Raw genomic sequence first — 12,992 nt, 5'->3', positions numbered from 1 at the left:
TGGCTTGGTAAGCTCCTCTGCCAGCTCCCTCAGTACTCTTGGATGGATCCCATCTGGTCCCATAGACTTGTGAGTGTCCAGACGGCGTAGTAGGTCACTAACTATTTCCTCCTGGATTAAGGGGGGTATATTCTGCTCTCTATCCTTGCCTTCCAGCTCAGTGGGCAGAGTACCCTGAGGATAACTGGTCTCACTATTAAAGACTGAGGCAAAGAAGGCATTGAGTACCTCTGCCTTTTCCTCATCTCTGGTGGCAATGTTTAGGTGGTGTTCCAATAGCACTGTCCAAATACTAAAACTTTTGCTGCAGAGATGCTTTAATTAACCAGCAGGTAATATTTTCAGAAGCCTTTAGTCAGTTTTTGCACTCCCCCTTTCAGCCTTCTTGAGTTGTTATAACTGGAAGTAGATGCTGGCTGCCATAGGAAAACACATGAGATGATGGAATGTCCTACTTCTTTAATTCTCTGAGTGTTAAGTCACCCAGACATGTAGAGTGCTTAAATTTGGTGTTTTGTGGAAAAACTACCAGTTCTTGATTTAAAAGTTTTTGGAAAATAAAATCTATTTGAGAATCTTTATTGGTAAGCTGTTTGGAAACCAGTTTATTGTACACTGGTGCTACGGAATAAACACCAAATACGTACAGTAATGTGAAGAAAATGACTGTTTAAATGACCATGTGCAGAAAAATTAACACTTTGTTTTTGCTAATCCTGAGAACTTTCATGTTTCATAAGAGGACTGGTATTCCGTTATGAGAGATATCCACATCTGTGTAACATGACTCTTTCATGAGTAGTTCATTGCCATTTTATTGTTACAGTTCTAACATGTCTGTTATATGTATATACAGAATATCACATTGCTTACGTTTCTTTGCTGCTTTCATGCTGAAGGTGTATGTCTTATTAAATCAGATGTTAAACTGCATGTTAAAAAATTCTGGGTGGAGGTAAGTGACGGGGAAACCTGTTAAAGTTTCAGTACTTGCTTCAGAAAGCCAGGTAACTTGTGATATACTGTATGCACACATCTCTTGCATTATCACTAGAACTGGTCTTTCCTGTGAGCTCCTAAGTAGCTCCTCTAGCTGACATGCCAGTATTTATCAAGGTGTATGGATCGGTGTTTTCACTAACTGTTGTGTTGTTGCATTGTTAACAGTTCGCATGGACTCATGTCACTTTGCTGATCACTGTAACTCAATCTCATCTTGTCATCCAAAATCTCTTTGAAGGCATGATCTGGTAAGGGGACAGTAATAAACTGATTTGTAAGTCTATTGCATTGAAAGGTTGGTTCTTTTACATAGATCTGGTTATGCAATAATTGTGGGAACAGTTAAAGCAGCACAAATTAAAAGACCATTAATGTCTAGTTGGAAGGGGAGTTGGGAGCAATGAGGTAAAGGATACAGGAGGGGAAGGAGAAACCTCTTTAGGTTGGCAGCCACAAATATGGTAGTTTTGAACAACCACTTCATTTACTTGCAAGGAATAGGATTGCTTGCATGCTTGGTGAAATACTTTCCATAGCATTTTCCTGAATGGATGAATATCCAACAATTCTTTCTCAATTACTTGGGAGCTTCAGGTTGCTCAGAGCTATTAAAGTTGGACCATTTAATTTGAAATCCCCAATCTCGCCGCCTTCTCTGCCGCCTTCTCTCCCACCCTCCCTGCTCACTCCCCTGTTCAGATAAATTCAGATTACTTGAAATATTCTAAGAGTTTAAATCTTGGATATTGTTTGGTCATCTTAATGCCCCGTTTCCAGTGATAAATTCTGATGATGCAGTTAAACTTGATTCCTTAACACCACTCCTGAAAGAGAGGGTATGTTTTCCCACCTCCCACTTCTTTAGGGACAGGGTAAATTACAAGAGGAGGAAGGAAGAAGCACATGGAAGATGATTTGTGTTCTTCCAAGGACACAATACTGCATGTTCTCCTTTTTCTTTTCCTGATATATGTACAACTGGGGAGATTATTGCAGAAAAGACGTGCTCATAGTTAGAAGGAAAACCCAAAGACTTTGACAAAGCATGATCATGTGCCAAAAACTGAACCTGGTTGCGTTGCTAAGCTACTATTTCATATTTCCACTGGTGCTAGGCAATTTGGCAGATGGCCACAAAATCTGACTTTTAACTTATTAATACATCCCTGCTTTGAAAAGGGGGGGGGAAAGAGGTTAACAGACTTGAGTAACAAATTCAGGTGCTGTCTGCTGCAAAGAACACTTAGAAAGCTAACACAGGCTGCTCCAAACTGAGAAGAGGAAAAAAAGGAAAACTTTTCTTTTTTAAATTTAGGTATCATTAAACTTTACAAGGAATTTGCTTGCTTTGATGTTACCAATAACATTAACATGTCTATATCTGTTGATTTCTTCTTAACTGTGGTACCAGTCTTCAAGCCTGATAGGAAAAAGCCAGCCTGTTCATATTTTAAGCTCATGCACCAAAATGATATTTTAACTTGAACTAACATGGATTTGTAATGGTCTTGATTGGCTGAAGACTAAAACTAGTATAGCTAAATATGCTGCTCATAGCGGAACAAGGTGAGCACGTTATGAAATGTAATTCCTTCTAAATACTACAGAAAAATTTCCCAGAAAGAAATGCTGCTGTTTCAATTTCTGTCCTGTGTTTAGGTTTGGGCAGCTTTTCTTTTTCTCCATGAAACTTTTAATGTCTTTCTCTAGGTTTCTGGTTCCAATTTCAAGTGTTATCTGCAATGATATTACCGCTTACATTTTTGGATTCTTCTTTGGCAGAACTCCATTAATTAAGGTATGTACTTAGGCACTTCACTAACAACCTTTTACAATTTATAGCATTTTTGATACTTGTTCAAAAACAATGTTCATGGAAAAAATACTTTCTGCTGTACTGCATGATACGCCTCTTTGCTAAAAAACCAAATTGACTATCCTGTTTCTGAAGATTTGTAAGTGGAAACTGGGATTAATGTGAATGTATTATTGACATTACAGTATAATAAAGTTCAAGTCTATTGCATCATCATTTATAATCGCTACATTTTTGGATTTCATATTCAGGTTTAACTGCATGCTTACTGTACAGAAACTGTAATTTGAAATAAGCCTCTAGGTCATAGATAACTGTTCCTCATTTGACCTTGCTGACGTAGCACAGGGAAGGGCTCAAGTAGTAATCTTCCTATTCTGGTAGAATATACAAGACCCTACAGAAAGCCATGAATTATTATTTTCATGATGTTGCCGTGTTAACTTTTGGGTATTTACTTGGTTCTGATATTAAACTGCTCCTAAATTGAAAATATGATAGAATTTGATCAAGAAAATAGCTTGCTACGCTGGTCTCTTGAGGCCTGCAGTTATTTGCTGTATTAGTTTGCCAGTCTGTATGTAGGAAGCTAGTGTCTCCTGAGGGCTGTCCCTAGCAGTAGTTGCCTAACGCCTAGGCCTCTGTTGCTATCTAAATGTGCACTTGCTAGCAGAGGTCTCTAACAGAGCCATAGCATGCTCATGAAGGTTTCCAAGTCTTCTGCTTGAAGGAGCTCAGCTGTTTAATCAGGGTCAGCTGTGGCCAGAGGCAGGCAGCAGCCTCCGGACAGCAGCAGCAGATGGGAAGGGAGCTCTCTGTTCCCTCAAGCTGCCCAGTGGCACCAACCAAACTGTGATACTTTCCCTCCTTGTCTTGGACAGGTCCTTGCCATACTCTATCTGTCATGTTCAGTGGCTGCAGCTGCTAACATTCAGTATTTCACACATATCTTTGCAAACCGAGTAGGAGCTTGATTTTCACAAACAAGGTCCAGAAATAGAGTAAAAAAGGGTTCAGTGATGCAACTGATGAGGCTAACGCTATCTCTTCTGTGCCTAGCTGTCTCCCAAGAAGACCTGGGAAGGGTTCATTGGAGGCTTCTTTTCCACAGTTGTATTTGGATTTATTGTAAGTAACCACAGGACTTTCCTTGTGTAGGTTCAGTCTTCAACTTCCTGTTTTTACTTGAAGTAAAATTACTGACAAATTTGGTCATCTCAAACTGCTGAAAGCCTAAGAGTTAGGGGGTTTTTTTGGCTAGAGAATTCTGCCAATTTGTAACTAGCTAGAAAGGCTAGGCAAGGCTTGCACCTCTCCTGAATAGGTTATAGTGACCATTTTTGCCATTACTGTTAATATATCTGGAATTGTTTTATCTATTAGTTGCATCTATTTTGAAATTGAAGTTTATAGATAGCATTATTTATCTTTCTAAAGTAGTATTTTTTTATTACATACTTTATAATGACATTCCTCCTGAGAAGTACTTTATGCTGACCATGTGCATAGAACATGGTAACAGCATACAGTAACTGTTGTGGTAAGTAATTTATCCCCAAGGTCAGCAGAACTCATAACAGCCAAACTTGGTAGAAGCAATAGTTCAAGTTTTAATGGAGAAGTGAAATGCAAAGAAATGATGAGTGGCTAACATTTTGGGATTTCATAATGCAGAAACATCCAGTAGATATGAATTTGAGAGATATGAAAATGAAAACAAGTTGGGAAATCATCACTAAGTGCATTGAACATCCACATTTGTCTGCCTTGTTGAGGCATTCTCTAACTTAAACAGGCTAATTTTACTCCATTCTGGGTCTCTTTGTTATTAAAAAGATTTTCATTATCCTCAGCTTGTGATGACAAAGTCATCCATTACAGTATGATTTTTGACTGTAACAACAAATGCCTATTTCAGGAGTCCTTGTTTTACTTTTCAGTTTTCCTACTTTTTGGCTCAACATCAGTACTTTGTCTGCCCTGTGGAATATAACAGCGAAACCAACAGATTTGTGACAGAATGTGAACCTTCAGAGCTCTTTCAGATGAAGAAGTACTCTGTGCCACCATTGCTTCAGGCTGTGTTGGGATGGGTAAGGAAAAAATCAAGGCTTTGGTTAAAATTGAAATCGTACTTTGCAGCTTGAATGGTTTTCTAAACCTTTTTAGGAAGGTATATGAATGCTGGTAAGGCTTGAAGGGTAAGAACTGAATCGATACCATGAGCCTCTCTGTTGCTCAGACAGGGGAGGTGGTCACCCAAGCAGAATTTAAATGCATTGCTGGAGTAACCCAAGGAAACCCACCTGTGTTCTTGTGGCCGGTATTCTCTTTGTGCTGGCAATGGATGTCACTTAAGCATTTTGCAGACAAACCTATTTTTGAAGAGCAACCTTTACATTTTTGTGGAAAGTGGACGAAGGCTTGTTATGGCCCAAATTAGTAGCAAGATTAAGTAATCTTGTAGAAGTTCATTCTGTTTTCAGCTAGTGTGTAACTGCTGTTAGTAGGATTGGACTTGTACTTTCTTCACCACACACCATCCTGCGTGTTAATCCCATTATTTCTGTGCTGAGTGAAAAAGGACTACCAGTAATAGTTCCAGTAGTAGTATGAGTAATGTAGTCACCAACCCTTTTCCTCACACCCAGCCTGCAAATTCTTTTTAAGTAAGCTGTTGTATCTTTACCTGTCAGGAAATAGGTCATCAATTATCCTACCATACAAAGCAGTGCTTCCCAAGTCACAGGCTCCAGAGGCACTCCAACAGGAAGAGAATACCAAAGAGAAACAAAGAGGTCTGTCATTATCTTTCCTTTAGGGCAATGAGGAGGTGACTGGGATAAATGCAGAACAAGCGGGTTCTGCAGTGCTCCCCTCTTCTGTGCAGTGACTCAGCACAGAGAGTGAGCGCACAGCACTGGGGAAGGCAATGAATGTTACCTGTCGTTACATGGGTGTAACACTGAAGGAGAAAAGTTGATGTGGTTACAAGAAGAAAGCAAAAACTGGAAACTGTAGCAACCAAACCTAAGACTAAAAGTAATTAATGGCTACAGTTGGTACTTGGAAAAGCAAGATTACATCTAGAAGGAGCTCTTAGATTTTCACACCATGAATGTACTGTTGCCTCCAGGACTGTGGCATTGATTGCAAATTTAATAAAGGTTTTTCTGCAGAAAAATATGATGTGGACTGAGCAGAGAAAAATCTTACTGTGTCCAGCTATACTGTGTATTTGGTAAAGGGCAATGAGATGGGAATGCCCAGCTCTGTGCCAGTCTAATAGAGAGCTATCAGTTAACACTAAATAGAGATTGTAGTTCCATGGGCACTTCTGGAGTACTTTTTCCAGGCTCTAACAAGCCTTTTGAGGAGAGAATTAGTTTTAGCACTTTACAGAAAGTAAAATTGAATCTACTTGTTTGGGCAACAGCCTGGTTTTGGTTTTCCCTCTGTTACTCAATTCTTGATGTTCTCTCTCAGAAGTATTACCAGATGTTATGTTTGGAAGACATTTTGCTTGGTGTCAAAAGTTGTTGAGCCTTGTGTTCTTCCAAAAAAATTGACTTAATTCCAACTCATAAACTTTTCTGTTTGACCAACTGAATAGTTTAGCCTAAAAGAAAGGTGTCTTAAGATAACTGCACAAACTAGTCAAGAAGTTAATTGGTGTTGGCCAGCTGTCATGCAAATTAGAAACACAAGGTACAGGATTTTTCAACTACAGATGGTCTTTTTCAAGACTTTCCAGGAGAGGTGTGCTCTGCCCTCAGGGATGAGGCCAGCATAGCATTCCCTCAAAGGCTGGAGGTTGTGCCATTGACTTGAAAGTGCTCAAAGCTGAGTTACAAAAAAAACCCCAAAACACCAACCCCCAAAACAGAAAACCCAAACAAGCCAGAAAACCCCAATCAAAAAAACCCCAAAACCACCAACAAACCCAAAACACCCCAACCAACCAACCCCCTTCCCCCATCCCCCCCCTTTTTTCTAATCTGTGTCAGGAAGGAAAGCAGATACCTGTTGCCAATGAAGTCTCTTTTATCTGTAAGAACTTGAAAGGATCAAAACACATTTCAAGTCTGTGAACAGGCCGAGAGGAAAAATATCTGTTTAAATGCAAACCAAAAAGTATTAATGGGGGTAAATCTTTTATCTCCCGTTATTGCCGTACATACACAAAGGCAACAGTATGATGGACTAGTGAGAAATTCATATTTATCTTGTGAGAGCACTTGAAAGAAGTGACAGTGAATTGCGTGAAGGTGACAAGTTTGTGGAGAGCATTGGGTCACTTGCTAGAGCAATACTAGGAATTTGTGGAAAGCTCCTTTGTTTACGGGAAATGGAGCTGGAAAGCAGAGCCAGGAAAGACTAGAGAGTCCCATCGTACGTTACGGGATTAGTAGTATTGTTCCTTATGATCAGCTAAAGGATTGACTGAAAACCACATCATTTGTTAAAGTCAGGTGCTCTAGCAACCCCGAATACTTCATCCTGTTCACATGACCAGACCTTTCAGCAGCTTTCTGCAGTGTGTCTACTTTTCCTTTCTCTGCAGTATTAGTTTGTGTCAGGAAAACTGGAGCTTTGCAGAAATTTGCTCTGTAAGGGCCCCATTTAAAAATATTTAAGCTTAAAATGCCTACAATCAAACATATTGAAATACAGTGCTAATTATTTTTCTTGTAGGAAACAGTGAATATGTACCCATTTCAGATGCACAGCATTGCCCTGTCAACATTTGCCTCATTAATTGGGCCATTTGGAGGATTCTTTGCCAGTGGATTTAAAAGAGCTTTCAAAATCAAGGTGTGTAACGACTCCTGTAAGCGAATTTTATTTGGTTTTCTCTTTGAATTAGATAAATTGGTGGGTTTGTTTGGGTTTTTTTAATCATTCATTGCAGTACCTAGTGTTCCTACTAAGGTGCGATGATGTTTGAGCTGGTTTTTAGCATCAGCAGCAGTACTTAGTTTTATCAGATATATGTACGTGTTATTCTTAAAACTTTGCATCACCAACATGTGACTTTAGTGTTGGAAATCTAAGAATAATTTGGTTTCATATTTTGATTGATAATTACTCATTCAGGTCACATTGCAGAAGTGGTTTTGAGAAGCAAGATGTGAGATACTATACTTGACATGAAAGGAAATCTGTAGATGCCTAAGAAGCACCGACTGTTGTTTACCCTTTGGATTGTGGCTGGCTGTGTTTTACCAATAGTATTTGTGTAGTACACAGATGCTAACTTGTCAGGTTGACCAAAGCATGAGAAGTTTGGCTGCCTTTGCCAATACAGTGCCGCCTTGTTAACAAAAGTGTGTATTGGCAAATGATGTGACATGCTAACCTCTGTTTATTGCAAGGTGTGTGCTGTCGCTTGGGCAGTGTTGTCCCTGGCTGGTATTAAGTGGTAGCAGCAGTATGGGAAGAGGGCAGCCCCAAATTTCCTTCTGACCTTCTTTATGTCTTGGTAGGACTGCTGTAATTCTTATCCTGTTGCTTGTTGTTGTTCTTCTTGTTCCCTTTGTCCACCAGTTTTGGCACATGCTTTGCACAGAAGCATATAAACCTCTCTGTTTGTGCTGAACCCCCATACCTGTGCTTGTACTTACCCCTCTTTCTTATGCCGGTCCAAGCAGCTTGTCCGGCAATTTGCTAACTACAGCCTCATGCGCTGTCATACCTGTACATCCAGGTAGCAAAAGACTTTGTGTGAAGAAAGGCTTTTGGGGGAAAAAAATGCTTCTGAAAAGCAGCACTTATTCTTAAAGTAGAACATTAAAAAGTAGATATTTTTTTTAATACTTCTGGCCACCAAGGTGGCGACAAAAGGACTGTCGGGAAGACAGGGGTATTGTGGAATCATTACTGAAGGCAGCACGTAGGTTAGGTTAGACACTCCATGCCTGCTCAGCACTGGAGTGCTGGAGTGGCACCAGCACAGGACTGGTTTAACTTGCTGGCAGCCACCCCACATGACTAAGGTCAGGGTTTTCACCTAGTGAGTGCACAAGTGAGTGTGGATGATGAAAAGGATATATGTGGGTAGTTTGACTGATAAACCTGTTCTACAGACAAGACTGGGTAACACAAAGGTAGTGTATTGAGCTTTGTTTGGATCAGAAATATTTTTCTTTAAGTAGTGATAATTTTTTCACTACAGGGTTTTTTGATTCGGTTAAATATATTTATATTGTATGCACACATTGAGGTTTTTAACTATGGTTACCAAGAGACCAGTGAAAAAACCAGCAGGTGAATGGGCAGTACAACTTGCAAAGCCAGTGTTAGACAGTGGAAAGAGTCCGCAGGTTACTGCTTCTCTTGTAGCAAATATATATTCCCTGGTAACAAGTGCTTCAGTGGCAGCTACCAGTAGAGGATAAAGCAATAAAAGTAAAAAAGAGGAGAATTAGATTCTGCAGAGGCAAGAGACAACAGCCTTTAGCTTAAGAGGCTTGCTATAAAATGAAGTATGTATAGGCACGCAAGTGTACTCAGTACTGGCAAACCTGCACTTGACCTACCACTGTCCTCTTATGTGATACTATGGACAAGGTGCTTCATCTCTTCTTTTTCTTCTCACCCCTTGACTCACCTTTGCAGTTAAAAACTACTTTAGCAAAGGAGGCTCTTGCACTTTTTGGCTCAATGCAGTGAAACTGTAGCTTAATTGCGGCCTTAATGTGCTGCTGTCAAGTGATACATCGTAGTGTGTTTCATCGGAATCACTGACCATGATTTTTCCCCCCCCCCGGCTCTCCCCATCCTTCACACCCAAAAGGATTTCGCAGACACAATCCCTGGGCATGGTGGGATAATGGATCGCTTTGATTGTCAGTACTTGATGGCCACTTTTGTTCATGTCTATATCACCAGCTTCATAAGGTATGGGCTTTTTACAATATTAACTGCTTAAGCTTGCATAGGAGCTGCACCATAGTTCCTTCATATGAGTAATGTCCCGCACTGTTAGCGTAGCAGAGATTGCAGGTTTCAAAATCTGATTTATGCAATGATTTCAAATACAGAACTATTAAGAAAACATACGTCACTGCCTAGGATTTGTGTCAGGTTCAAGCTATGCCTTAATGTTTCTGTGACTACTGTTAAAGGTAACCTGTGTACCCTAAACACCAGAAAGTTTTGCATAACAGCCTCTTAGAAGTTTTACTAGAATTTACCTCCTTTACAGGGAGGTATAAGGATGGGGGTTTGGGCAGGAGGGTTGCTGCATCTGCTTTCCCTGTGTGGTTCCTGAAGAGCCTGTAGGTTATGAGACTGCAGTTCTTCCTCTAAGTTTCAGTATTTCTCAGTCACTTAACTTGGGATTTTCTGTGTAAGATGAAAACGCTATGGTTAATGAGAGGAGACAACTTCTTAAAAATATGCTCAACTTCCCTGAACCACACCAGCTTTCAAGAAGAAATCATGGGAATGACAATTCTCTTATAGTCAGTCATTTTAGTTCCTGGGGCAGGGAGGGGATCAAAGGGCTGCGGGTGTCCAAAGTGATACATGTCCTTAGTTTTGTAAATGCATATGGCTAAATAATTATTAGATACCTAATTAGCAACAGATCCTTTGCCTCGTATTTGGTCCATCTTAGAAGTAGACTGTAAATAAGTGACTAGCTAAAAATGAGGCTGTTATTTAGAAAAGCTTGGTTTAATTTGTGGTTTTCGTTACCGACTTAGACAACTTTCCATTTAGTTCAATAGTACACAACTTATCTGGCAACAGATACTAAACTAAAAAAGATCTGTTGATGAAAAATGTTGATTACAGTGATTAAGGATGAATCAGTGAATCTTACTTGTCATAAGCCTTCTTAATATCCCCATTTGACAGCAAATACAAGAAAAGCTTTTTAGTTTCTGTTCAAATTGAGCTAAGGAGTATGCTTTGCCAGTAATGCTCACCCATGCATCCTGAAGAGATAGACGGAGAAATCCGTAACTTGGTGTCCCCAAAAAAGGGAAGGCATTGTTTGTGCAGCAAGAGGAAAATGGAAAGCTGTTGAAAAGTTTCTTTAGAGCTCCTGCTCACAAAAAAAAATATTCTTTTTTCATTGACAGGGGTCCAAATCCCAGCAAATTACTGAAACAGCTGTTGATACTTCAGCCTGAGCAACAACTAAGCGTGTATAAAACCCTGAAATCTCACCTCGTTGAAAAAGGGATCCTGCAGCCATCTCTGAGAGGGTAGTTTGTCGAAACAGAGGACTAGAAGAAACCTCCATTTACAAGAAGCCTGTGGAAAAGCATTGCAAATGTGCACATAGATAATAGCTAAAGGAAGAGTAGTTTGTGGTCCGCCAGAGGTTAATGTTTCCTGAAATGAATGTGAATGCTATGACTTCCTATTAGGACACAGAAGATCTCTTACTCCTAAAGCAATGAAAATGCTTGCAAAGTAACAGTACACATGCTGTATATTTTAGTTCCTGAAGTGGATGGCAGCAGTCTGCCTTCAGCGCCCAGCCTGACAGGCCTTGTATTTAAAAAAAAATAAAAATTCACCTTTAGTTTTTAATGAGTTATTTAATATTGTATATCTTAGCAATACTTTTTTGGTCTCCAGTGGTTACTGAAGCATAAACAGATGAGGCAGGTGTCACTTTTATGTAGCCCTGTGCTGAAATTACAACTGCCCAGAAAATACTTGCTAGCCCAGTCAAAGAGCTACTTACGCCTGCTGTATCAGACTACCTGTATTTACTAAGTTGCTATGAAGGTTAAACTTAGCTCTGTTTTTAATCAAACAGCTTTCTTATGAAACTATTTCATGCTTTCAGGAGAGAACTACCTTTACTGAAATATAGCTGGGCTGTTTGGGCTGTGGAGCCACTATTTTTTTTGTTAATGTTACAGATTATAAACAAGCATCTACATCCAAGAGTAGACATTACCTGAGAAAATGGGATTCTCCAACCTGGTGAACAGATTGGAGAGAATCTGGAGTTTAAGCCCTGGGTTTCCACGGCCTGGTCAGTGTCTGAAGACAGTAATTCAAGCCTTATTCCTTGTGCCTCTTAACTACCACGTAGAATGGGGGTATTTCATTCTTTTTAAAAGCACTTTGAGGTCCTGAGTAAAAAGTGAAGTTTAACTGCTGTTTTATTAATGTGTTATTCAGTGAAGGCAGAAACTTTTATCTCATGAACGTGCACAGTGCAAGACGGGATGCATGGTTCTTCTGCTCCGTGTTATTATTTATTAAGAAGATCCTCAAGCAAGCTTGGGTAACCACATAGGTGTTTGAATGGAGAATTTTTATAGAAAGCAGCTATTCTGTAGACTTAGTGGGGCGTATGAGGAAAGCTGATGCTCTGTAATTCTCAATCCTAGCTGTTTTCTAACTTTTTTCATCATGTGACGTCTTGATGCGAATAAAAATATAAACTTTTTTTGAAATGACAAAAATTACTCCTGTACAAACAGAAAGCACAAATGCCAATTTTGTTTTGGTATACTGTAACTTGATACAATTTAATTTTTCCGACTAATTGTAAATAAGTTTCTCCTGTGGTGAACGTACCAATGCCAGGTATATGTGTGTGTGTGTGTATATATATATATATATAAAAAAATATTAAAGGGTGTGTGTATATATATATATATAAAAGGTGAAAATTTTAAATGGCTGGTGCTACTTGAGGATAAAGCCATGGAGAAAATAACTAGGGTGGGTGATAAGGTGTATCTGTAAAATTTGACTGCTTTTTGTTGAACCATGCAGCTGAGACCACCGTGCACTCTGTTTTGCACTTAGGCCATAGTAGTGTGGGTACAGCTTGTGTATGGAAAAGCACGCCTGTACATGGCTATGAAATGAAATCTGGTCTAAAGTAGTTCCTGTTCATGTCAGGTATTTGACAGAATTAAATTATGTCTGACCTGGAGATTGCAGTACTCTATTGAAGGAACACTCCAAGAGGTGAAAAACGTCGCCAGCTGCTTGTCCGTCTGGCCAAGTGACTTGGCTCATTAGTTGGAGGGGACTGAATTTCAGCCCTTCTGCCAGAAGGGCAGCATAGCCTGAGGTTAAAAGGTAGCACAGCCAGGGAGTGAGACATGTGGAAAGGCACTTTAAAAAGAAGGGGAGGGAGAATGAAAGGGTCACCAAAGTAGCATACCCAGAAAACTAAGTTTTAGATGAG

General features: G+C 39.7%; 1 protein-coding gene across 1 annotated transcript in view; it reads left to right on the top strand.

Annotated features, from left to right (window-relative positions):
• The window catches only part of CDS1 (CDP-diacylglycerol synthase (phosphatidate cytidylyltransferase) 1), a 34,731-nt gene extending 23,693 nt beyond the window's left edge, over positions 1-11,038 (top strand). The window contains exons 7-13 of the mRNA XM_010576383.1: positions 1,168-1,250; positions 2,713-2,800; positions 3,878-3,946; positions 4,759-4,911; positions 7,514-7,633; positions 9,615-9,718; positions 10,909-11,038. Of these exons, the coding sequence (XP_010574685.1) occupies positions 1,168-1,250; positions 2,713-2,800; positions 3,878-3,946; positions 4,759-4,911; positions 7,514-7,633; positions 9,615-9,718; positions 10,909-11,038 (747 nt within the window). The remainder of the gene's footprint in view (positions 1-1,167; positions 1,251-2,712; positions 2,801-3,877; positions 3,947-4,758; positions 4,912-7,513; positions 7,634-9,614; positions 9,719-10,908) is intronic.
• Positions 11,039-12,992: the final 1,954 nt, after the last annotated feature.

This window comes from Haliaeetus leucocephalus, unplaced genomic scaffold, assembly GCF_000737465.1.
Source record: "Haliaeetus leucocephalus isolate CR32 unplaced genomic scaffold, Haliaeetus_leucocephalus-4.0 Scaffold21, whole genome shotgun sequence".
Classification (NCBI taxonomy): Eukaryota; Metazoa; Chordata; class Aves; order Accipitriformes; family Accipitridae; genus Haliaeetus; species Haliaeetus leucocephalus.
The sequence above is the reverse complement of the archived record's forward strand: the minus strand, read 5'-3'. Positions and strand labels throughout refer to the sequence as shown.